The sequence below is a fragment of the Lipotes vexillifer genome, unplaced genomic scaffold, assembly GCF_000442215.2.
Source record: "Lipotes vexillifer unplaced genomic scaffold, Lipotes_vexillifer_v1.1 scaffold150, whole genome shotgun sequence".
Lineage (NCBI taxonomy): Eukaryota > Metazoa > Chordata > Mammalia > Artiodactyla > Lipotidae > Lipotes > Lipotes vexillifer.
Genome location: NW_006792921.1, coordinates 5,545,502 through 5,570,490, shown reverse-complemented (window position 1 = coordinate 5,570,490; position 24,989 = coordinate 5,545,502). Strand labels below are relative to the sequence as shown.

The window sequence follows — 24,989 nt, the reverse complement described above, 5'->3', positions numbered from 1 at the left end:
TAACTGAACATGCAAATAATGTTTCTACCTAACCATGAACCAGCTGCTATATATCTAGGTAACTCAGTAATGGCAGAACACTTAAACAAAGGCTTCTTTGCCTCTCTTACCCTCTTAATCCAAAACTAAGTAATTCTCCTTTTCTGCCCTTGTATTTGCACTTGTGCAGTTTAATGACTAGATATTAAAACTCATGCTTTATAAGCAAAACCTTCCATTTACATACACTTAAAAGGTACATAAAAAGTGCAGACTGCATTTCTTCTCTGCCATGCTTTCTCTCAATAATGTCACCTGTGATGACTCGAAACATATCCTTAATACATTCAGAGTTCTCTACTTTTGAGTCAGCAAATGTTAGTTCTCCAACATAAACTCAAGAGAGAACAGTCAGCCACAAAATGGACTCTAAATTCAAAATGGCAAAGGCTACCGAGACAACTCCATTAGAGACCCACTGAAACGGGAGTAAAATTCAGGTCACTTCTGAGCAAAGCTCATCCCAGATATCGTGTGGGCGTTAAAAAGGTATTTCATTTTAATTTGGGTGCTGGGAGTCAGACGTCCTGTTTCGAAGTGCTATTGCAAAATGCTAACCCAGGAGCTTGTGACCCCACCTCGGGTACCACAGGGCCCACTCTCCTTCTCAGGTGGGAGTCCTTGGAAGTCTACTGCTGACTGACCCCCATTTGGGGGTGGTCCGCCTCTGGCTCCTCCTCTTCCACGTCCGCACTGTACTCTTCAAATGCGTCGTCATCTGCATCTGGAAGCCCCAGTAACTACAGGGGAGAGAAGAGAAGCAGCTGTGAGTGCCAAATGGCCCACAGGCAGGAAGGCAACCAAAGGCATCTGATCCAAATTCAACAAAGAGGGCAAGAATATACTGTGGAGAAAAAACAATCTTCAATAAGTGGTGCTAGGAAAACTAGACAGCTCCATGTAAAAGAACGAGATTAGAACACTTCCTCAGACCATATACAAAAATAAACTCAAAATAGATTAAAGACCTAAATTTAACACCAGAAACCAAAAAACTCCTAGGAGAGAACACAGACAGGACACTCTTTGACATAAATCATAGCAATATATTTTTGGATATGTCTCCTAAGGCAAAAGAAAGAAAGGCAAAAATAAACAAATGGGACCTAATGGAACTGAAAAGCTTTTTCACAGAAAAGGAAATCACTGACAAAATGAAAAGACAACCTATTGATCAGGAGAAATATTTTCAAATGATATGACTGATAAGGAGTTAATATCCAAAATATATAAACAACTCATACAACTCAATATCAAAAAAACAACCCAATCGAAAAGCAGGCAGAAGACCTGAATAGACATCTTTCCAAAGAAGAAATACAGATGGCCAACAGGCACACGAAAAGATGCTCAACATCACTAATATGAGAGAAATGCAAATCAAAACCACAATGAGATATCACCTCAAACTTCAGAATAGCTATTACCAAAAAGTCTACAAATAGTAAATGTTGGAGAGGGTGTGGAGAAAAGGGAGCCCTCCTACACTGTTGGTGGGAATGTAAACTGGTGTAGCCACTATGGAAAACAGTGTGGAGGTTCCTCAAAAAATTAAAAACAGAACTTCCATATGACCCAGCAATTCTGCTCCTGGGTATATATCTGAAGACAACAAGAACACTAATTCAAAAAGATACATGTAACCCCAGTGTTCATAGCAGCATTATTTACAATAGCCAAGATATGGAAGTAAACTAAGTTTCCATCAACAGATGACTAGATAAAGAAGATGTGAGTTACACACCCCCCCCCACACACACTGGAATATTACTCAGCCATAAAAAAGAATGAAATTCTGCCATTTGCAGCAACATGGCTGGACCTAGAGAGTATTATGTTTAGTGAAATAAGTCAGACAAAGACAAATACTCTGTTATTACTTATATGTGGAATCTAAAAAATAAAACAAATGAATGCATATAACAAAACAGAAAAAGACTCACAGATATATAGAACAAACTTGTGGTGACCAGTGGGGAGAGGGAAGGAGGGAGGGGCAAAATAGGGGTAGGGGACTCAAAGATACAAACTACTATGTGTAAAATAAATAAGCAACAAGAATATATTGTACAGCACAGGGTAAGATAGCCATTGTTTTGTAATAACTTTAAATGGAGTATAATCTATAAAAATACTGAATCACTATGTTATACACTTGAAATTAATATAATATTGTAAATCAACTATACTTCAATAAAGAAATTTCAACAGCACTTAACAGGAATTAGCACAGTAGCTATGGATTTCTCATGGGAGTCAGCTACCTCTATAATTATTTTCATAAGCTTATTAGATGCAAGTGTCAATCGTACAATGGATTGGTGCCCAAAGGACTAGGTTTTACTGGAGAGCCTGGAGATTCTCTACTTTTAAGTATCATCCATGCACACACAAAGATACAATATCTATGCACACACACACTGGGCTGTCAGCAGCAGTACAATGAACAGTGCTGACTATCCCAACAAGATGTTAAAAATTTATTCTCCTCTATGTCTTCTTCTCTAAAAATGCATGCTGCTATTATTTATAACACACATATAAAAATATAGAGACTACTGAAATGTTCAACAAAATGGTTAAATAAATTATGGTGCATCCATAAAATGGAATCTTATATATCCACTTAAAATACTATTTTTGAGTTTAATGATATAAAAAATGTGCTCGTGTGTGTAAAAAGAACATGATGAAAATTGCATTTTCATTATGATACAAAATTTTTTTAAAGTATACACAAATGCATAGAAAAAAAGACTTCAATGAAATAAATATATCCAAATTTTAAGAGTACTTTTTTAGGCAATGTGATTATGGGTAAATTTTTTCCTTTTTATCTTTTTGTATTTTCCAAATGCTCTATAATAATCATCAGGGAAATTCACAATAAATACACAGTAAACGTTTGCTTAAAACACTGGCTGGTCCTGGGTTAGAAACCGTGAGTGCCCTTTGCTGGGCCTGATCAATATGGACGAATGCTCTGGTGCTGGCAGGAAGCCATGGCGGCAGGCATCTTGCTTGGCATCACGGGGATGCCGACCCACAGCTCTCTGATGAACCTTTCTCACGTGGTAGCCCCTTGGTTGACCATTTTCAGGCAACTTCACTGAATGACCCTATGATCCAAACACTAACTGCATTAGGACAAAGTGAGATGGACCATTCCATTTACTCTGCATTGCTTCCCAGGGCCCTGCCACCCACCCCGCTTTCCATTCCCTCCCAAAGGCTTACAGGAGGAAAGGGTAAGCAGAGTCCTGATCAAAGTACACCTTTACTCTGAAGTTCTCAGACCACAACTCTTGCAGGTCTCAGAGAGCCCTCTGAACACGCTCAGGACAAAATCATCTGCCAGGCATTATGGGTCATATGATGCACGTGGCCTGCCAAGGCACAATGGCCAACTGCAGGCACATGCCTTCCCCTTAGAGCTCAGGGTTACAGCTGTCTCAGAGACACTGCTGACTGGGGGGAGGAGTGGGAGGGGCGCATCTCAGCTTGTTCGCACAGTCTGCACCAATCACATAGTCTGCACCAATCTCGTGTGTGCTGGGGAGAAGGGAAAAGCCCCTTTCCCCTACTACTGTCTCCCTTCCATATCTTACTGGGTGGAATAAAAGGTAAAGTTTGCCTCTAAAGACGGAAAAAAATGGCTGGTTACAATGAACACAGATGACTAACGGTGTTCAAGTTTATTTCAAGAGCTGCTAGATGACAGCAAGGTGAAAGTATCAAGAGTGGTAACATTTAAACAGTTGATAAAATATAAATATTTTTGCCACTACCAAGAACTCCAGAATCACCTAAATGCCAAAAGAAGATGCATTAATTCAATAATAAATATAACTCCTCATTGTACTGAAGGGATGCTCTTTAAAAGAGGAATGGTTGATGGCTTCCTTCTCAGTTAACAAATCTGACTGGATGCCTGGAGCCTTGGGTTCAGGAGGATTCTGAGGCTCAGTGGGAAAGATCCTGGTCAGTTAGCAATGGCTGTCATGGGTACAGGGGGCGCAGTTGAGGTATGCATCCACATATTTGCCATCTTGTCCTAAAGTGACATGCCACTGATTATTCTTTTTCATAATATGTTTAGATAATTCACATGGACTCAAACTGTAGGTACCACTTAACACCCACCCTCTCCTCAGCTTAGGGTGGCTTGGTAGAAGAGGTTCCAGCAAGCCAAGCATGAAACCCTTCCCCTCTCTCCTCTGCCTAGCTCTGTACCTTACCCTGATGTGAATCCAAGGCACATAGTTCTAGGTCTGTAGCATCAGCCACATGGGAGGCCCTTCCCTTTGGCAGGAAATCTTCAGATGCTAATTTGAGAGCTGCTCTCCCCCTGTCCTTAAAGGAGGGAGAGAGAAGAGAAGCAGCTCTCAATGGCTGTCAGGACGTTTAAGGCACCTTAGCGGAGAATCTGAAGATTTGTTGAGAGGCTGTGTGGAAAAGGCACTGGACCTCGCGTCTGGAAGCCAGGGCTCTAGTTGGGGACCACTGCCTTTGCTGAGCCTCGGTGTCCTTCTCTGTAAAGTGGGAACCATGACACCTGCTCTACTCCAGAGAAACTATGGAGACTCAATGAGAAGGTGAATGTGGCCATGGTCTGCAAACTGTAGAGTCTTATGTGAATTATCTAATTACATTATATTATCTTGCTTCTCATTTTAAAGCACAGTCAGTTCAATTATTCAAGGGGAGTTACTGCTGCATCAGTAGACTGTCTCCAGACCCTGCTTCTTCCTCTCTCTTCTGCTGGGCTTGCGTCACTGTTAATTAGTACTGTAGGAAGTAGGAAGAGAACTAAGAAACTCAATTCTATCAGCCTCTGCATTAGATTCTCAGGCTTACATTCCATTGAACCAACCAATTTTGTCATACTTCGGATTCAATGATAATAGTTTATATTGGTTAAAGTTACTATCTGCTAGGCACTGTATAAGCAGCTTTTCTGTATATTAATTCCTCATAATAACCCTCTGGGGTAGGTCTACTATTATTATCTCCCTTTCACAAAGAAGATCTGAAGATGTTGAGTAAATTTGCTCAGAGTTGCCCAGTAGGAATCAGAGCAGGATTCAAACACAGGCCAGCAGGTTGTAGACATTACATGCCTAACCGCCAGGCTACCTGGGAGATATCCTTCCAGCTGTCCATGCTGCTCCTATAGCTGGAGGCTTCAATGTTTTCTACTCGGTAATACACTTAAAAGAATTCAATATGCAATGTTAATATCAACATTTATGAGTATGTACAATTTGGAAGCATGAGGAGGAAAACAGAAAAAGCACAAGAGCTAGAATTTGCCTGGGATTCCAAAGGACATCATACAGATATGTAATAATCTAGCATTCCCACCTCTGTCTCCATTCTCATTTATGGTAGGTAAGTCTAACTTTTGGGTTACCAGAGGCAGAGGTGAGGGGAGGGAAAATTGGCTGAAGGCAGTCAAAAAAGTACTAACTTCCAGTTATAACTTAAATAAGTACTAGGGATATAATTTACATCATGATAAATATAATTAACATTGCTGTATGCTGTATAAGAAAGTTGTTAAGAGGGGCTTCCCTGGTGGTGCAGTGCTTAAGAATCTGCCTGCCAATACAAGGGCCATAGGTTCGAGCCCTGGTCCAGGAAGATCCCACATGCCACGGAGCAACTAAGCCTGTGCGCCACAACTACTGAGCCTGTGAGCCACAAATACTGAGCCCACGCGCCACAACTACTGAAGCCCAGGTGCCTAGAGCCCGTGCTCTGCAACAAGAGAAGCCATCACAATAAGAAGCCCGCGTACTGCAACGAAGAGTAGCCCCTGCTCACTGCAACTAGAGAAAGCCTGCGTGTAGCAAAAAAGCCCCAACGCAGCCAAAAAAAAAAAAAAAAGTTAAGAGAGTAAATCCCAAGAGTTCTCATCACAAGGAAAAAAAGGTGTTTTTTTCCTATTTCTTTAATTGTTCATCTATATAAGACCATGGATATTCACTAAACTTACTGTGATCATCATTTCATGTTGTATGGTAGTCAAATCATTATGCTGTATGCCATAAACTTACACAGTGCTTTATATCAATTATATCGCAATAAAAGTGGAGGGGAAAAAAAAAGAATAGATTGAATAGCCAGATTGGAAAAAAAAATTAATTTCTGGATCCAAATTTTTAACAGTCAAGAATTCATATCAGAAACAGGAGTATAAACAGACTGGGAAGAATCCTGAGTCCTTGCTTTTACTGTACCCACACACTCTTATAAGGGAAAGGAGACAGGCCAAGAAACCCTGTCAAGTATATTTAAATTGTTCCTGATAGAGTCATTCATTCTTACTTCAGTAAATTTTTTTTTCAGTTGACGGGAAAAAATCTTTATGATCACTCTGGACAACAGTGTTGGCATTCCCAGGGTCTTGCTTCTTCAGAACAGTCTCTGATCACAGAAGAACTACTGGAGCCCACCCATCCTAACAGGGTTGTACCTGGTGGGTAGAGATGCCAACCCTTGAGAATTAAAGCTCGTCAGACCCAAGAGAGTATCAGTTTTCTGTAGGACTAACTCCAGGTCTTTTTGAAAGTGTTATAAACTAGCTGAGGCTCTATTCAGTTGGCACTTAGCATCTGCTGTCTCTCACTCAAACACTTGGGCTAGAGTGTCTTTTTTTTTTTTAAATAATCTTTAAAAAATTAATTAATTAATTAATTTATGGCTGTGTTGGGTCTTCATTTCTGTGTGAGGGCTTTCTCTAGTTGCGGCGAGCGGGGGCCACTCTTCATCGCGGTGCGCGGGCCTCTCACTATCACGGCCTCTCTTGTTGCGGAGCACAGGCTCCAGACGTGCAGGCTCAGTAGTTGTGGCTCACGGACCTAGTTGCTCCGCGGCATGTGGGATCTTCCCAGACCAGGTCTCGAACCCGTGTCCCCTGCATTGGCAGGCAGATTCTCAACCACTGCACCACCAGGGAAGCCCTAGAGTGTCTTTATAAAAGAAGGGGAGATAGTATCTAGGCCCTAGAGAGCACAGGCAACCAGCTAGGCCTTCGGGGCTTCCAGTAAGTGCCCTGTGGCTTTAGAGGGTCCTGTAAGCTCCTTCCAGACGATTCTTTGAAGCAGCATTTCTCACACTTTGCTGTGTATATGACTCACCCAGGATCTATCTACCTAAAATGTAAATTCTGAGTCAGTGGGTCTCAGATGGGATCTGAGATTCTGCTTTCCTAACAAGCTCCCTGGTGACGGGGATACGGCTGCTCCAGAAACCACACTCTGAGTATTGAGACCCTAAAGCATTTGGGGAATTTGTCACAATTTATCTTAATGATCCATGATGCTGGTGGTACCAAGAAACCTCTGATGGGATCCTGGTCAGTCTGTCTTTTCGATAATAAAAGAAAAAAAAGGGGGGGGGTAGGTGGCAAGACTGATGTAAGACCCAAATGGGCAAGAGTAATAGGTACCCTCTTATTTTAGGGGCTATCGCACGTTCTACAAAAGACAAGGGTTTGAATGTTCACCATATGAGCAAAAAACAAATGCCATGATAAACTTAAATTGTCAACATTCAATGTGTGTGTGTGTGGTTTTGTTTTGGGTTTTTTTTGGATGTAGTGGGTTGTTTTTTTTGTCTTCTTATTAATATTTTTTTACTGAAGTATAGTTTATTTACAATGTGTTAATTCAATGTGTTTTTATTAAAACCCACACTTGTGCATAATCTTTCCTACCAGACTTTCTGACCAACTGGGGCAGCTTCCCACAAGTGGATTCTCTCTCTTCTTCCAGACTCTTGACCAGACTAGAAGAGTAGAAGCAAGAATTGAACTTTTTCTGGGTCACAAAGGGTTTTCCTATGGGGTATAATCCCTGGCTCTCCAGCCACTAGTGGCAAAAAACAACAACAACCGATCTTGCTCATGCCAATAAGACAGAATTAAGGGAATTTTTCTGGTGGAAGGATCTCTGTTTCTCAAGAGAAAAAAACGTGGAGTCATACAGCAACCCCAGGCAGCGGACCAGGGTCAATCAGAGTGAGAAAACCTAGGGAAGCACAGGCTCTCACTCCAGGTAGGGCCATCAAAGCAACAATGAGAACCTGCTGTATAGCACAGGGAACTCCACTTCGCTGTACAGTGGAAAATAACACAACATTGTAAAACAACTGTACCCCAATTAAAAAAAAAAAAAATCAACCAAAACAGCACAGAAAATCATCACAGCAACAGGTGCCTCGTGACCCTAATGTCCACAGTGCTAGTAAGAGGAGGAGTAATACTCCAGGAGAATAGAGTAAAGCTTTGAGAGAACTGAAAGGCAAAGATTAGTTTTGGTTTTGCAGCTAACTTGGAAATGGTTAAGTTCTCTCTTCTTTTGTGAACTGTTTTCTAGTGGGGAGGTGGAGGGGAGGAAGGACTGTTAATCATCACTAAATAAAAGGTATAAAAACATGGAGGGAAAAAATGACTGGCATGGCCAGCATTATTTAGACCCATAACCACTATTTCATTATCTAACTCAATCATGTGATGACTGGCAACTGTCAATCCAGGGCCACTTAAACAAAAAAAAATGTAGGACTCCAACGATTCTCCAATTCGCATTGATCAAGGCTAGTGACAGGTGTCTCCGAAGCCATTACTGGTGCCAGGACATGGATAAACCCTCCTGCTCACAGATGGCAATGACAGCACTGTCATTTGCACACATGTACCATTTGGATATGACATTGCAGCAGGAAGGAAAAAAAAAAACTAGGTAGAAGCTAGGAGGCCCCTGGAGTGGAGCAGAATATAGGTCAGTCCAGGAAGGAAGCTGCCCCACTGCATCCATGGAGCCACATATCCACCCAGTGAGCATTTCCTAACAGCAGTTACGAGCTGGAAATTGAAACAAACCTCAGTGGGGTGGCTGGGCTTTGATAGCCCTCTGTGTTCTGATTCTGAAGCTCCCCATGCATCCACAAGGCAGAGAAACATGTATGACCCCCATTTTAAAGATGGGGGCACTAAGGCTGAACAACACGGGCTGGGAGCCGGCCAGGCCAGGGCTAATCCACCTTGCCCCACCCAGGGACATCTCTAAGGTTCTCTGGGCTATGGGGCCAAGATGGGCCCTCCTGGTCTTTCTTCTTGGCCGGCCCTCCTCCTGCTCCAACATTGTCCAGATCTCGTTCTTTCAAGCCCCCCTCCTGGTGAAGCCACTCTCGGCACTTTGTTCCTCGATGAGCCCACTCACATCTGATATTCCCAGTCCTTCTGACACATAGTAGATAAGGCAGTTTTTTTAAAAAAAAACACAACATAGTTCCTGATTATAAATGTTTTCTGTGACATCATGGAAAATTTAGAAAATCCAGAAGAGAAAATAAATATCACCCATAACCCTGTCACCAGAGGCTCTTTGGTCATATGTCCCTCTGGGGGACAGGAGCATCCATTCGTCCCCCTTGTAGCACTAGCCTCAAACCCACTGAGTTGTACGGATCAGGTACTGAATGGATGATTATTATTTTGCCAGAATCAGTGTCGATAAACTTTTGGCAATAACACCCCAACACTGCCCCCTTAAAATCTCTTATCTTAGCCAGATGCTTCTGTTAAGCGTGTGTTGAAATCACTTAGCAAATTGTTTTCTTCCTCCATCAAAAACCTAAGGGTCCTATGAAAGCTTTCACTACTGAGCTCACTTCTCAACAGTATTTTGCAGAGTGTCCCCATCCCGTCCGTGTCAATGCCGGCATTTACTCAGTGCTTATCCTCTGTGCCGTGCGCTGCACTAAGTCCCCAACAAGAATCGTGTCATTTAATCTTCATAGCAATCCTAAGGTAACTATCATCATTTGTTTCCTACTTTTACAAATGAAAAAACTGAGAAACAGCAAGGTCAAGTAACTTGCCTGAGGTCACACAGCCAGCAAATGACAGAACTGGGATTTGAATCCAGGCAGCCTGCCCCCAGAGCTTGGGTTCCTCATCACTGCAGTAACCCGATTCTGCATAACTAGGTAAAGGGACCACAACCAACACCCTGCGGTCAGTGCACACTCACTGACATCCTCTCAGGAAACACTTCCCCAGAGAACCAGCAGATCGGAGTAAGCAGAGCAGGGAATGGAACTCCTTTGCACTGTATCTAGCAGAGTGTCTAGACCAAAATAAATGCTCAATTTTGTAACCTGGGGTTTCTCTGTACGTTTCTGTGGCTCTGTCTCCTACCAGAAAGCCAGCTCCTTGAGCACAAGGGCTAGGCACACTGCCCTGCCTCTTACTCTCCAAAGCGGTGCTTTGGCAAATAGCAGATGATCATACATTTTGTTGATCATGTGATGAAGAGATAGAGAAAAAAGAGGAGGAGTAACATGGTGAATAAGAAAAAGAATAATTATTTTTTTCTTGTCAAATCGAACAACAGATTTCTTTGGTAGGGCATGGACTTTGTGATATTGATTGTTTCAGTGGGGGGGAAGGCAAACAGAAAGGGGAGGAAAAGCACACAGCCTACAAAACTGGAATGTCCAAAGGTAGAGAGTGCTACTGTGGCACGCTGAGCCTTACAGGCAGGATCGCTGAGGATGGCCAGAAGATGACTCCATTCTTTGGCCCATGCAGGCAGGCATGCGTGGGCTTCAGCAAAGTTAACTGACCCTGCTTGACTGATGCCCCAAAAGGCAGCAGAAGGCTGTCAACAGAAAGGTCCTTATCTTTCTGGAGAGACTACACAGCGTAGGGGCTGGCAATGGGCTGGCCAAGGTAAAACAAGAATTCAAAGCCATGAATGAGGCTGTTCTAAGATGAAGGTAAAAATATTCCTTCTGTGGTTTCCCCAACTATAAACAAAAAGGAGCTACACAGATTGATCAGATTATCAAAAATTTTCAGGGAATGAGGTGCTCAAACTTACCTGCGTGATAACCTTGTAGCATTTGGGTATGTGTTACTTCAACAAATACTTTCAGCTACAACAGCAGTAAGTCCCTTTCCTGGGTCTTATTTCTAAATCCAAAGCTCCTTTATATAAAACAGATAAATACCAGTGGGAAGAAATACACTCTTCAGTGGAGAGGGAGAGGGTAAAAGCTTCCCCACCGATCTCCAGCAGTCCTTCACCTGGGTCTGTAACACTCCCTCTCATCCGATCTGGGGCACATCCTGACTGAGAGAAACCCAAAGCCTGTGTGCATTTCACCCTCACTAGTCCTGAGAAGGCCTCCAGCCTCTCCCGCAGGCAAAAAGACCCAGCCAGAGTGCCCAGCACGCAAAAGCTTCCCCACCAAAGGGGGCGCCGTGCCAGGTAAAGGCCCCACCTTGGGAGCATCATCCCTGCCCACTGTGGCGGAAGGTTCTGCTTTAGAAATGAACTCTGGAAGCCCAACAGCGTTAAATGAAATCTGTGTGTCTCCATGACACAAAGCAGCTTGATCTGAAAGAAAGTATTCAACCAAGTCAATCGCTTTTAGCTATGCATCTGGATTTTTTGGACTGCAGTTTTTTCCATTTACATATGGCGGCCTGGTTGCTGAAATACAGCCATAGACTTGGTAAAGCAAGATGGCAAAAGAAGTCCTGGTGGGAGCTCACATTCTGCAGTTAAGCCCATTCTGCAGGTAGTCTGTTGCTTGCCACCACAGATGACAGCCACACACAGAGACTCAGGTGGCAGGCTAATGAGTGGAAGCCCCCTGAGGAAACCAGCTGCACAGTGAGTATCATTTGCTAATTAGATAGTTTTGGGGGGGTTAAGATTTGAGGGAACTAATTTAAAAAAAAAAATTTGCTTGCCTTGATATCTCTAGTTGGATGTCTAACAGGTATTTCAAACATTGACATGTCTATAACCGAGCTCTTGATAGTCTCACCCCTAAACTTTCCTCCTGCAGCCTCATCCATCTCAGTCAAGGAACACCATTCCCTTCACTGAGTAGATGAGGACCTCTGGAGTCAACCATGTCTTCTTTTTCCCACACCACACTTCCAACCCATCAGCAAGTCCGGTTGGGTCTACTTTCAAGGCATCTTCAGAATCCAGCCCCTTTCTTCCACCTTCACTGTGACCATCCTGGTCCAAGACCGATGGCCTCGCCTGGATGAAAGCAACAGCCTCCTCACTGCACTCCCTGCTCCCACCCCCACCCCCCCACAGCCTGTTCTCTACTCAGCAGATCCCTCTTGAGCTTAAACCCCTCCAGCGGCTCCCCAGCACACAGGAGTAAAAGCCCAAGTCCTTCTGTGACCTGCAAGCCCCTGAGGTTCCTCTCGATGTTCCTCCCCTCCCCCCCAACTCAGGCCGTACCAGTCCCTCCTCGTTCTCTGAACACTAGTTTTCTCTCGCTCTGTGGTCGTATTTGCTGTTCTCTCTACTTGGAAAGCTCTTTCTGTAGCTCTCCTCATGGCTCACATCTCACTTCAAGCTTTACTCACATGACCTTCTCAGTGAAGCCTTCCCTGCCACCCTAATCAAAATTGTCAGTGCCTCTGACACTTCTCACCCCCTTTCCCTGACTCATGTTTTTTTCTCCTCAGCACTTGTCACTAACACATTATGTGTTGTACTCGTTTATCTTACATTGTACTTATTTATCTTATCTCTCTGCCACTAGAATACAAGCTCTGTGAGGTCTAAGATTTTCATCTGTCTGGTTCAACTGCTAGGAACAGGGCAGTAAAGAGTGCCAAGTGCCTACTGGGTACTCAGTAAATACATCCTGAATGAGTGGAAGTGGGATAGACCAGTATCTTTAAGTCAAAAATCTATTTTGAATAAGCCAAACAGGCTTAGAAAATTAACAAACAACAACAACAAAAAGAAATGGTTGGACAAATGATACAAATCAGATAAAGTGACAAAAGCCACTTGAAATTCCACTTTTTATAATGATGGATTAAGTGATAGTGATCAGGACAAACTCCTGCAAAGAGAACTAAAAAATCTGGATTCAATATGAAAAATGCCTTCTTAAATATATTGAGAATTAGCACCCAGAGAGGTAAACCTATCATAAAAAGCTGCTTTTGTCCTAAGGACATCTGCTGACCTGGAAGAAACTTCTACTGCATTCTTGGCCTACTCTAAGAGCTAGGGAGACCAAAGTCAAACCCAGGGCCTTTCAAAGGAGCAAACTGTTATAAACCATTGTCACTTTAGGCTAGGACCCCTATGCTATGGTCTGAGTATTTGTGCTCCCCCACTCCAAATTCATATGTTGAAATCCTGACCTTCGAGGTGATGGTATTAGAAGGTGGGTCCTATGAGAGGTGATTAGGTCATGAAGGTAGAGCCCTCATAAATGGCCTAGTGCCCTTATAAAAGAGGCCCTGGGGCTCTCTCTGTCTCCTTCCACCATGTGAAGTTCAAGTGAAAAGATGGCCATCTGTCTAGGAAGTTGGCCTTCACTAGACACCAGATCGGCTGGCACTCTAATCTCAGACTTCGAGCCTCTAGAACAATGAGAAATAAATTTTTGTTTATAAGCCACCTAGCCTATGGTATTTTGTAATATCAGCCTGAACAGACTGAGGCTGCTCTCAGAACAAGGATGAACCAGAATAAACCAGGCCTGCAACCTGACTGTCCATCACCTGGAGAGTTCTAAGAACCACAAGTCTCAAACTGATTGAGGGCGGTCTCTGACTGACAGGGCCCCTCCAGCCCTGGCAGAAGCAAATAAAAATCCTCTCTGGAGGAAAGTACCATCATCTTAGGCCTCAATATACCCCTATATATAAATTTTCAAATACAAATATACAAATTTTCAAGCACGCAGAGATAATCCAACATGCAAAGAAACAGGATACCAGGACGGGGAACCAGTGGTAACAAAAGCTGACAAAACAGACTCCCAAACCTTGAAATACTGGAATATCTGACAGTCTCTTATGCAGCGAAGCCTACCATGTGCAGAGAAACAAAAGACAAGTTTGAAAATTCCAGGAAAGAAGTAGACACTATTTTAAAAGATTTGAAAAAAGAAAAAAAAAAAAAGAAAAATCCTCGAGCAAATAACACTGAGCATGTAGTGTATTTATGGTGGGCAGGGAGCTGAACTTGGGGCAAGGGTCATGTAATCTGACTTTCTCTTCCAATAAAAATAAAGAGAGAGGGCTTCCCTGGTGGCGCAGTGGTTGAGAGTCCGCCTGCCGATGCAGGGGACGCGGGTTCGTGCGCCGGTCAGGGAGGAAACCACATACCGCGGAGCGGCTGGGCCCGTGAGCCATGGCTGCTGGGCCTGCGTGTCCGGAGCCTGTGCTCCGCAACGGGAGAGGCCACAACAGTGAGAGGCCCGCTTACCGCAAAAAAATTTTAAAATAAAGAGAGAAGTAGTCTTCAGAATAGGGGTGAGTATTCATTTTACATGTTTTTCAGCTATAATGAAACAAACTGTCAGCTAACCATAGACATACAGATTCCTAAATCCTAAGGGGGCTGGGGGAAAGCAAGCTCTCTATAAGAGACTTCATAAAAAGAGAAAAGAACAGAACAACTATCCAATTTCCTCCTTCTCCATATCCATCAACATGGAGGTACATACTTTGTATAGCCTTCTGGCAATTTCCTATCATAAGAGAACCTCCATAGCACTTCCAAGCATTTTGGTTTTAAGTCTACAGGATGAGAACCAGAATACTCAGTTGTCTCATAAAGGCTCTGTTTGCTTCCCACCCAATCAGAGATTCTTAACTCAAGTGATGCTAGAAATAACCATCATCCCTGCAACAAACAGCTGTGTCGCATCCCGTTTCCCCCTCCCTCTCCGCCCTCAGCCTCCCTCCACTAGCTGCTATCTTTAAGCCACAGGGCAGACAAGAGAAAAACAATTAGTCACCCCAGGTTTTGCCCACTTTCCCCACAATCCATGTCATTCAAAGCACAATCACTGGAGACAACAAGATGGCTTTAGAAGCCAAGCAGGCACCTACAGGTCTGAAAGACTTGAAGACTTTTTCCAAGACTTCATGGAGCGTCTTCTTGCCGCAGGAGGAGATATAATCCTGTGCTAGCTGCAAAAAAGGCAGGCAGTCCTCGCTCTCACTCCACACGTGCTACATGCCCGCCGGCAAGGGAAAGGAGAAAACAAAGACACACAGTCATTATACTCAGTTTGAAATAAACAAAGCCAAGAAGATTTTTTTTTCTTTAATTACGTGAATTTGAAGAAGGCCTCCATTCCAGAGTAAAATCCATATAGTCATTCCTGATTTGTGTGCATTGAAGGAGATCAGAAAATGCATACCCTGCAGAAAACCCCCATGCTTCTGGTCCATAATCTCACCTGCTCAATTTTCTATCAGATCTTCTCATACGTAGTAAACGCGGCATTGGGATCGATGTTCCCCCACCCATGATTTCCACCGCCCCCCTTCTGGTGCCAGCTACGGGTGGTTTTAAAACAGGAGGAAGGAGAAACCAAGAGCCTGTGTCATCCTTACCTTTGCCTTCAGCAATAGCTGAAGGATTAATTAGGCATAGTCTGTAACTGCTTACTTGGAGATATGCTTTACCCAGATTAGCCTGTGATGATAAATTTACTTCAAGATGAAATGAATTCAGGAGAACACACAGAAAAGTCATCACTAAGTCACCAGGAAACAAAGGCTTTCTGAAAGCTCACCTTCCCTTAAAATGCTTGAAGAGGGCATCATCGTACCCAAGCAGCACTTTGCAATGTTAACACGCGCCAAGAGGAGACTGATTTAGGTTTTATTTTTTCTTAGGGCTAGACAAGTGGGGTATTTTTTCCCCAAATGAGGATATCCATTTTAGCACATCTTTAAGACTAGGCTAGTTTCTCCCATAAATGTTCAAGGATCTGGAATAAGTCCAAGAAAAAGGCTTGAGAGATGGAGATGCAGAAGGCCCCTGAATATCTGAGCAATGGAGGGGGCACTGAGCTACCAGGATGACATTGGGGTATCAGTCAGGTACCAAGAATCACTGTTTAGAGGGGCCTGAGCAATGACAGCTCAACGTTGGTGAAAAAAGTGTAGAGGAGAGGAAGATATTTGGCAGATGAGAGCAAGGAGTAGGGACTAGGCAGCAAGAGACAAGATCAATTTGGAGAAATGGTCCATGTCAAGCACTTGCCCCCTCCTATTAATACAAATGATTAGAGCATCAATCCAGAAAGTCATATGCCCAACACTCAATAAACATATTTCACTTCCTTCTTTCTCACTGCAGGATCTCCAGGAACTAGAAAGAAAACACTTCTCAGATCCAAGAGAGAATAACAAGGTGCTAATACGCCATCTTTACCACCCAATTATCTGTGTTTCATAGATGTGAAGGTCCATTTCCGACACATGCTGCTCTAATTCCAGCAGACTTCTAGAGTAGCTATTGCCTTGACCTAATAAAGATAACTTCTGGATTCTCCAACCTTAGAGAATAGCTCAAACATGATTCCCTATTAATTAAAGGCCCTTAAAGTTGTTGAGCCTCTGAAATGCCATTTATATAATAGTCTCTTGCACTGTACAAAAACGTAATAGTACAAAGTGCTTTTATATCCGTTACTGCACTTGATTCTTAATTAGTGGGGATTCTGCAAGACCAATAATAAAGTCCCACTTTATATAAGTTCAGCTCAGCACCCATTTTCAAACTCAAATTTTAAAAAGTTCAAGCATATTTCAAATTCTTATCCAAGTGAGAGATGGGGTTAACACCTAGCACCACACGATGGAAAATTTTAAGCCTGCCTTCCCTAGACTTAGAGAAAAAGTAAAATGTTTATTTAGTGCCTGGCACAGTGCCTGGCTGGCAAATAGTAGATATTCAATAAATGGTGGATATAAGTCGCCTATTTCCCCTTTTGCATCTGCAGGAGGATTGGGGGTAGGGGTTTCCACCTGCCACAAGGCTAAATCAGACTTCACTGAGAACGCTATCCAAGGCAACTTGGGATATAGTTCATTCAGAAGCAGGTGTATCTATGAAAACCTTGCATGGCTATTTTTTAACTACATTTTTTTAAAAAGTACTTCAAATTACAAAATAAACTAAGGAAAGTATATCACTCAAACAATAACAGAATCACAGAGTATCCACCACTGCTTGGTAATCAGTTTATTCAGTTTGAGTGTTTCTAGGGCATCTATAGCCTCATGAGGAGATTATTCATGCCGCAGTTTTCATTACTCCACTTTTGGAGTTGTTGATTTATGAATATATTGGAGGAGAAAGACTTCACACCTGCCTTATGTCCAGTGTGCCTAAATCTCCTTCCCGTGGCTGTCTAACTCATCCTGAATTCCCAGTAGTGTTGGTTTTGCGGTTTAAAAAAGAGTTTTAACTGAAGCCCTGCCCAAATGATAACATGAGGGAGCAGGGGATTTGGAATAAGACAGGCCCAGGTGTCCACGGCCGCTTAAAAGACATCACTTGCTAAACGTTAATTGTTTCATGTCCATTGTATCTCATAATAAAAGGTATTCAGTTTTATTCATTGAAACTGTCCCCTTCTAAAATTAATCAAGACAGTCAGCAAACAAGATAAGATGAACTAAAAATTAAGTCTGCAGTTGAGAACATAAACACAAAGGGGAAACAACAGAAGAAGGAGAATGTAAAACCAAGTGAGATTAGGACGAACAGTGCCGGGTAGACAAGCCTGGCACTTGCCATGGATGGGACACAGATTTGCCTCCACTGCTTTCCAGAGGCCTATGCTATGCAAAGAAAGACATGCCATCAGTGCCCCGAGGCAGTGCCCACATATAAAACAGACCAGCTCTTCAGAACTAACAGGAAAGGGACTAGGGGCAGGAGGGTTACCTCTTAGGAAAATAGAGAGGCCCATTCCAAACCCAAGGGAAGGCAGAGAGAGCATGCGGTGGCTGGCCTGAAACTACTGAAAGCAGGACCTGGGGTCTAGTCTTGTACAAAGACAAATGGGCACTTGAAGACCCAGAGTCCTGCACCACAGGGCGTGGCTACAAGGCCTTCAACTTGGAAAATATCAAGCATATGTAACCAAACACCCACTTTGGCCACGAAAAAACTATAGCAGGGGGTCAGAGAACCTATGGCTTTGAACAATGTAATTCCCTGGCAAATATAAATCTGAGGACAGAATGTACAGAATTTCCAATAGGGCAGTTAGAGCCCAGGCAGATCGCAGACCTGGACTATTATCATAGGGGAAATGCCAAGAAAAGGCTCCGCAAAGGAGGGGAAAGCGGTGGTTCTTAAGCTTTAGCTTGCATCACAATCACCTGGAGGCTTATTAAAACACAATGGTTGGGTCTCACCCCAGAGTTTCTGATGAGGGATGGGGCTGAGAATTTGCATTTCCAACAAGTTCCCAGGTAATGCTTCTGCTGCTGGTTCTGGGACCGCAATCTGAGAACAAGAACCAGAATGGAACTTTGACTAACTACATATTTGAGGCTGGGCGTTACATTAAAAAAAATCTAAATGTCATTACTGACTAAAACCACCTCCAATTTTCAGGATGGCATGGGTTGCAGTGAAGTGGCCCCCTTGTACCTACCTTGAGCAGCCTATAGATTCCTGCTCATTTAGAGTTGAAAATCCCCAGTGAGAACTCTGATTTCAGCACACACCATCTGCGGCCGTTCTTTCTGTTATTAAGTTGGGTCAGTTTATTATCAAAGCTCTCCTAGCTTAAGACATTATAACAATGTCATCTGCAAACAGGGAAATAAGCGCCTTTCTGTTTTCTGTAGTACAGATGAGAACATCCAGCTTACCCAAAAATGGAATTAGATCAAGGTAATTCAATCCCACAAACATCTTATTGATCACAGTCTGTGTGCTCCTACTGTTCTACCACTTGTGGGGATGGCGCTTGACTTCCTGGTGCTTAGGCAGAGTTGGGGGTGGCAGGGGAGCTAAGAACACGCCCATTGTCCTCCCAGGACTCAGTTATCTGTGTCAAACGGCCATTGCCAAGGGCCTCACTCTCGCTGCATGGGTTTTCTGCTGTCAGCAGTACTGGGGAGCGCATTTTAAGTTGGTGCAGCTTAACACAAAACTGACTGCTCTCCACAGAAGAGATGGTATAAGAGGGTAAGAGCTACAAGCCGTCTCATGCCAGCCAACGTATTTCTGCCCAGGGAAGAGCATGGCTGGCCACACCTACCACCTGCTCTTGGTGTCAAACAGTGATCTGTTTTACCAAGGAGGAAACTGGGGCTCAGAAAGGTTAAGCAACTTGTCTGTGGTCACACAGACAAAGCCAGGATGTCAAGAGAGGTGTCATGCCTTCAACCTGAGCCTCAGCTCCTTCCTTTGTAAATCGCAGAAAATAAGAGTACCCACAGGGTGGATATAAACATTCCATGAGATAATCTGTAGATAACCCTACCTCTCATTTGGCAGGGGCCCAATGAGTGCTTATTCCCCCCTATTTGAACTTATATTAGCAGAATTTTACTCTCCTCAGGATTATCACCCATGAATGATGAAGGGCATATCTTTTTCCCTGAAATAATCTCTCTGTATGAATAATGCATGGCCACTGTGGAAGGCATTACAGTCTACCACTATTGCTCATTTAATCTGCAAATAATAATGTGATATAGGTATGATTATCCCCATTTGACAGAAGAGGAAACTGAGAATAGAGTTTAAATTTAACAAGAAAGTGCCTTCTTTCCACTATACCACCATGTAAACATGATGCAATCTCATTCAAACAAGTTGTATTTTCTTTCTCCAAAACGAAAAGGTTGTTATTTAGTCACATAGTTAAGAATAGAGACATGCCTAGGACGAAAATGGAGAAAGACATAGGCATAGGCACACATATAAAATTAAATCACATAGTCCCTCTATAAATAAAACATTTTTCTTCAATACTATGACAACTGCTACCTTTGTTTTTGCATTGAGGAGGGATTAAACTCTACAAAACTGTGGACCCAAACATGTCGTGGACAGTAAGGGAGCACCCCCCTCCTTGCTGGCAGCGCCCAGGCACCAGGGAGGTGCCGGGCAGTGCACTTTGAGACCTCCTTTCTCCTGGCCTAGGCGAAAAGGGAAACAGCTGGTGCTGCCATGCCAGGAGCACGTGCCCCCTCTGTCTGGCTGGCATGTTAGTGGCTGCCAACACCCCATTCCTCAAGCCTGACTGAGCTCTCAGGACCTTTTGAGCTGGCAGAAGAGGGGAGCACACTGCCTGTGTGAGCTGTCGGCCACTTCCCCATGACACCTGAAGAGCCAGGCAGAGTAGCTGCATCCCTGAACTTCCAGCACACACAAGGCACTGGCAGCATTTTACCCCAGGACCTGAACTCCTTGGCCATACATGGAGAGAGACCTGAATCAGGGCAGCAGTTTGGAAACGGACTGCAGGGACAGGATGGCCTGTGAAGCGAGAAGGGGAAGGAGTGCACACGGGACCCAGGAGCTGCCAAAGAGAGGGCAGACAAAAAGAAGTCCTTGTTCCTAGGCCTCTGGAGCCCCCAGCCTGATGCTGCCTGGGGTACAGTCTGCATGGCAGAAGGCACAGCCCTCTGGGCTTTGGCTCAAGTCCTGGCTCTCTTACTTCTTAGCGGCATAGTCCTGGATGAGTCCCTTAAACCCATTAGCCTCGGTTTCCTCACCCATAAAGTGGGGATATAATAATACCCACCTTAGAGAATATTTGTGAGGCTCTATAAGAAGTAGCCCTTGAACCCACAGTCTGAACTGGGTCCCCTGTTGTCACTCCGGTGCTGCTATATAATCACTACAAGGCTACCGTTCAAGTTGCTCTACCACCTATTAGCTGTGGGAAAGTTAGTAAACCTTGCTGGGCTTCACTTTTCTCATCTGTAAAGTGGAGATAATTACAGAGTAGTTTGTGAGATTACTAAGATTAAATGAGTTCATATATGCAAAGTCTGACACACAGTAAATTGCACTTAAGTGGTAGTTGTCTTTGAAGCTGTCACTCTTGAAATTTAGCATCTATCTTCTACACTAGACTGTTAGTCATTCATTCTTACAAACATGGATTGAACGCCTATCACATGTTTGACACTGACACTGTTCCAAGCGCTGCAATACAGTGATAAGACAAGCTCTCGTGAAGCTTATAGACTAGTGGGGTAGGCAGAAAATAAACAGTGGACTATCAAGTGCTGATGAGTGCTATGATAAGAATAAAAGGGTGAGGGAGGAAGTATGTGGTCAGGAAGGTTTCTCCCAGGCCACAGTGGCAAAAAGGAGCTGGCCATGTAAAGATGTGGGGGAAGAGTATTTTAGGCAGAGGGAACAGCAAACGTAAAGGCCCTGAGGCAGGAATGAGCTTGGCTTGTCTGAAGGCCAGAAAGGCCAGTGTGGCAGGAACACAGTAAGCAAGGGGGAAGAATGGTCCAGGATGAGGTCATAGAGGTGGCAGGAGACAAATCATGTGGGGACTTGAAGCCAAGAAAGCTTAGGTTTTATTGCAATAATGGGAAGTCAGTTTAGGAGAGGTAGGGAGTGGTGAGAACATGACTTGGATTATATTTTAAATAGATCCAGAGGGACTGCTGTGCAGAGACCCTGCCAGAGCCACTAATATCATCACCCCCACTTTAGGCACTTTTCCCAAACAAGTCTGCTAGGGAGGTATTAATATCATCCCTATTTTACAGATGTGGAAATCATGTCAGAGAGGGGTTAAGTAACTTCCCCCAAGGCTCAAAGTTAGATGTGGGGAGCTGGGGTGCAAACTCGAGTAGCCTGACCCCAGAGCCTGTGCCCCTAACCATTATACAACACTGCTTCTTAGATGAATAGAATGGCCCCATTCTAGGTAGCCCTGGCCAAGTGCAGAGTGAGCCCTCAATAAATGTCTGTTGAATGAATGAATGAATGATATAAAGACACTCTGTAAATTGAGAATTGCTATGTAAATATTCTTATTGTTAACAAATCCTTCAGATTACATTCCCTTCATCTCAAATTTCTTCTAATGTTTAGCAGATTTTCCTGGGGAAAGGAAAAGAACAGAGGTAGGACATTTACTTCATGTCTGAGTTCCCTTAGCTAGAGGTAAACAGCACTTGACAAATCTGGCCTGGGACAGATTAGAGGAGATGTTTTGGGCGAAGAAAACTCCAGCGGTTGGCATCTTGTCCATTATGGCCTCTAGAAACTGAAAAAGTTCCAGTCTACCCAATGAATTACTCCCCCCCCCACGCCCACCATTATCTTTCTTCCCTATCTATTTCATTTAATTGTCAGTGAATGAATACTTTCAAAAGAAATACTTTCAAGCACTTTACTCATACAGGTGGGAAAACATTTAAAATATAATATGGGTGGCCTTGAAAAAGGCCTGATACACTTAATGTTTCTGAATGATGGTTTGATAAACATATTCAAGGCAAGAGAACAGCCTTATGTCTCCTGCAGTGCCAGCAGGAAGGCTGTGTGGAACTCTCCCCCATAAAATCCGGAACCATGAGTGATTCTTGTCCCACCTCGAGCAATAAAGAGGGGGAAAGGTCACTGGCAGCCCAAGGGCTAGAAGGGACTCCTAATCAAACCCAAGGAAGCCCAGGGCTAGAAGGGACTCCTAATCAAACCCTAACACTGCAGTTACTTGGACCCTGATGCCCTTTCCACTATATCCCTGGAGCTTACTTTTACAAAGGAGTAAATCCCTTTTTAATGACCTCCCACTGACAACACTAATTTACTTATTTTAACTAGTTAATAGTGTTCTTACATACATTTATAGTTTACTTGCTCTTCACAAGTACCTATGATGGAGGCATTCTGATTAACCTCATTTTACAGGTGAGAAATTGAGGCTCTTTAAAAAGAGACAAGTTCTAAACTCTGGAACCCCAGATATCTGACCCAAATTTGTGGGGCCCTTGCTGTGCAGTGGAGACTATTAGGTGCTTTATCTATTTGATCACCTGGGGGGTGGTATTATACCCATTTTTTGGATGTGTACACTGAGTATCTGAAAACATTAAAATGCATTTGACCGGAGTCACACAGCCAGAACTCAAATCTGGCTATCCCCCAATGCCATCCCTTTTCTAGAGTGTGGCACGGCTGGGGCCAGGTGGGTCGTTCACCTTTGCGGGGTTGGGTGGAGGTGGTGGGAGGGGCATGCTTTATCGACAAGTCATACAGAAGCTTTCATCTCTCTGGGGCCAAGAGAGACAATCTTGCTGTCTCTGTAACTCCTCGAACTTCCCGTGGGTGGTAGGGGCGCGCGACAGCTTGGACCTCGGCCCAGCTTTGTCTCACCCCACCTGAGGAGCCAGCGCCAGGCCTCGCTGAGGCGCTGCCCCACCTCCGTCCGCAGGGGCGGCAGCAGCGCCAGCTCCAGGCTCAGGCCAGCGACTCAGGCCGGTAACCTGAGCCCATAGCCGCCTCCATCTTACATTTGGGGACCATTATTTTTTCCTCGTCCTTACCAAACACTTCATGAAGCGCCATCCTCGCCCAGTCTCTGCACCTCCCAGCCCAACTCCCGGCCCTCTACATCCCCTTCCTAAACTACCAGCGCCAAGATCCCAGGTGGGCGCAGGATGCAAAGTCGAGGTTTTGGACACCGCAGTTCCAGGTCCCGGTACCTCCGAGCCTGGGGCAGGGCGGGGAGTGGGGTGGGGAGGGGGAATTCCCCCTCTTCTGGAAAAACCGACGGGCTTTGGCAGGGCCGAGACCGCCGCCTCAGCTGGACAGAACCTCTCGGGCTCCACACACCTCGTTGGAAGCTCACAGAGAAGCAATGGAAGCACGAGAGGAAAGGGGGATAGGCGTGCCTGTGTGTTTGTGTGTGTATGCGCACGCGCGAGTGCGTTTTTAAGATCCGAGGTGTAATTCCGCAAAGAAGGTGCAGGAGATGGGGCATCGCTTGTGTGGACGGAGGCTTTGTGTCCAAACACCGCTGAGAATAACATGGGGGAGGGGGACGGGAGCGGGTTCTCCCCGGCGGGGGCAACTCGAGGAGTTGTGTCTGCGCATTTAGAGGGTAACGGGGTTCCTCACCCGGGCGGGACGCCTGGGTGTAGGAAGCTCCCGACTCAGGATCCTGTGGGAGGGGAGGGCCCGTGCGCCCCGGTCCGCGCGCCCTGTCCCGCACTGGTGCGAGGCTGAGACACCCCCGGAGATGCACCAAGCCGAGCACAGCGCTCGAGCCGTGGGGTCGCGTCCCGGAACCAGCCCTCTCTAGCCCGGCTCCCCGGATCCTAAGGACGCCCCTGCCTGCCGCCTACCGGACGCACCCGGAGCGCTGACCCCAACGGGCCGGGCCCGAGCGCTCCCCCGGCGGAGCGCGGAGCAGCTGGGTGCGCCGCGGTCAGCCGGTTACGCCCCCCCACCTCCCGCCCCACCGCCTCGCGGCGAGGGAGCTCGGGCGCAGGGAAGCGGCTGCGAGTCCACACTCCCGCGCGCTGCGGCGGTCCCTCCCCCAGGCACTCACAAAATTGTCCCCGCAGCCGTTGTCCGGACACAGCACGTAGAAGGAGACGCCGGGGTCGGCGTAGAAATCCATCCTGCGCTCGGTCTCCTCGGTGGCGATGAGCTCGAAGGGCGTGTTGGAACACCATTTCTCCGCAACGTCAGCCAGCTGCTGGAAATCCATCCTGGCCCGCCGCGCCCGCTGCTCCCTCAGCCTCCTCACGCGCCGCCCGCCTCCCGCTCCCTTCGCCCCCCGCCCTCCTCTCCTCGGGCGCCCTCCTCCCGGGCGGGCAGCGCGCGGCTCTGTGGGCTCTCGGGCAGGCGGCGGGGCCGGGCGACGCGGGTCCCTCCAGTCCCGGGGCTCCTCCCGGCGGGGACTGTTTACATGCTGTGTGTAACGGGGTGGGCGGCGACCAGGGACAGCGCGGCGCCGCGCCCGGCTCCTCCCCGCTCCGCCTCTCCGCCCGCCCCCTTTCAGGCCGCCACCGAGGCTGGCGCGGCGGAGGGGCGAGGTTGGCTGTGGGCGCGACCGGGCGGGACCCGGCGCGGCGGGAGGGACCAGGCGCTCCGCGAGCTCCTCTGTTTCACAGCCCGCCCCCCACCCCG

General features: G+C 45.4%; 1 protein-coding gene across 1 annotated transcript; it reads right to left on the bottom strand.

Moving 5' to 3' along the window:
• Nucleotides 1–668: 668 nt before the first annotated feature.
• Nucleotides 669–24,567, bottom strand: MTURN (maturin, neural progenitor differentiation regulator homolog). The gene is made up of 3 exons (XM_007466097.1): nt 24,406–24,567; nt 14,945–15,067; nt 669–779 (listed from the first exon to the last, which is right to left on the bottom strand). The coding sequence occupies exons 1-3, from the start codon at nt 24,565–24,567 to the stop codon at nt 669–671; spliced, it is 396 nt and encodes a 131-aa protein (XP_007466159.1).
• Nucleotides 24,568–24,989: the final 422 nt, after the last annotated feature.

Excerpts from the sequence above, each read along its gene's own strand:
- MTURN (XM_007466097.1), bottom strand. The coding sequence starts at position 24,567 with ATGGATTTCCAGCAGCTGGCTGACGTTGCGGAGAAATGGTGTTCCAAC. Across the intron at positions 15,068-24,405 it reads ACGGCTGCGGGGACAATTTT|CACGTGTGGAGTGAGAGCGA; the intron begins GTGAGTGCCTGG and ends GCGGGCATGTAG. Across the intron at positions 780-14,944 it reads TCTTCAAGTCTTTCAGACCT|TTACTGGGGCTTCCAGATGC; the intron begins GTAGGTGCCTGC and ends TCTCCCCTGTAG.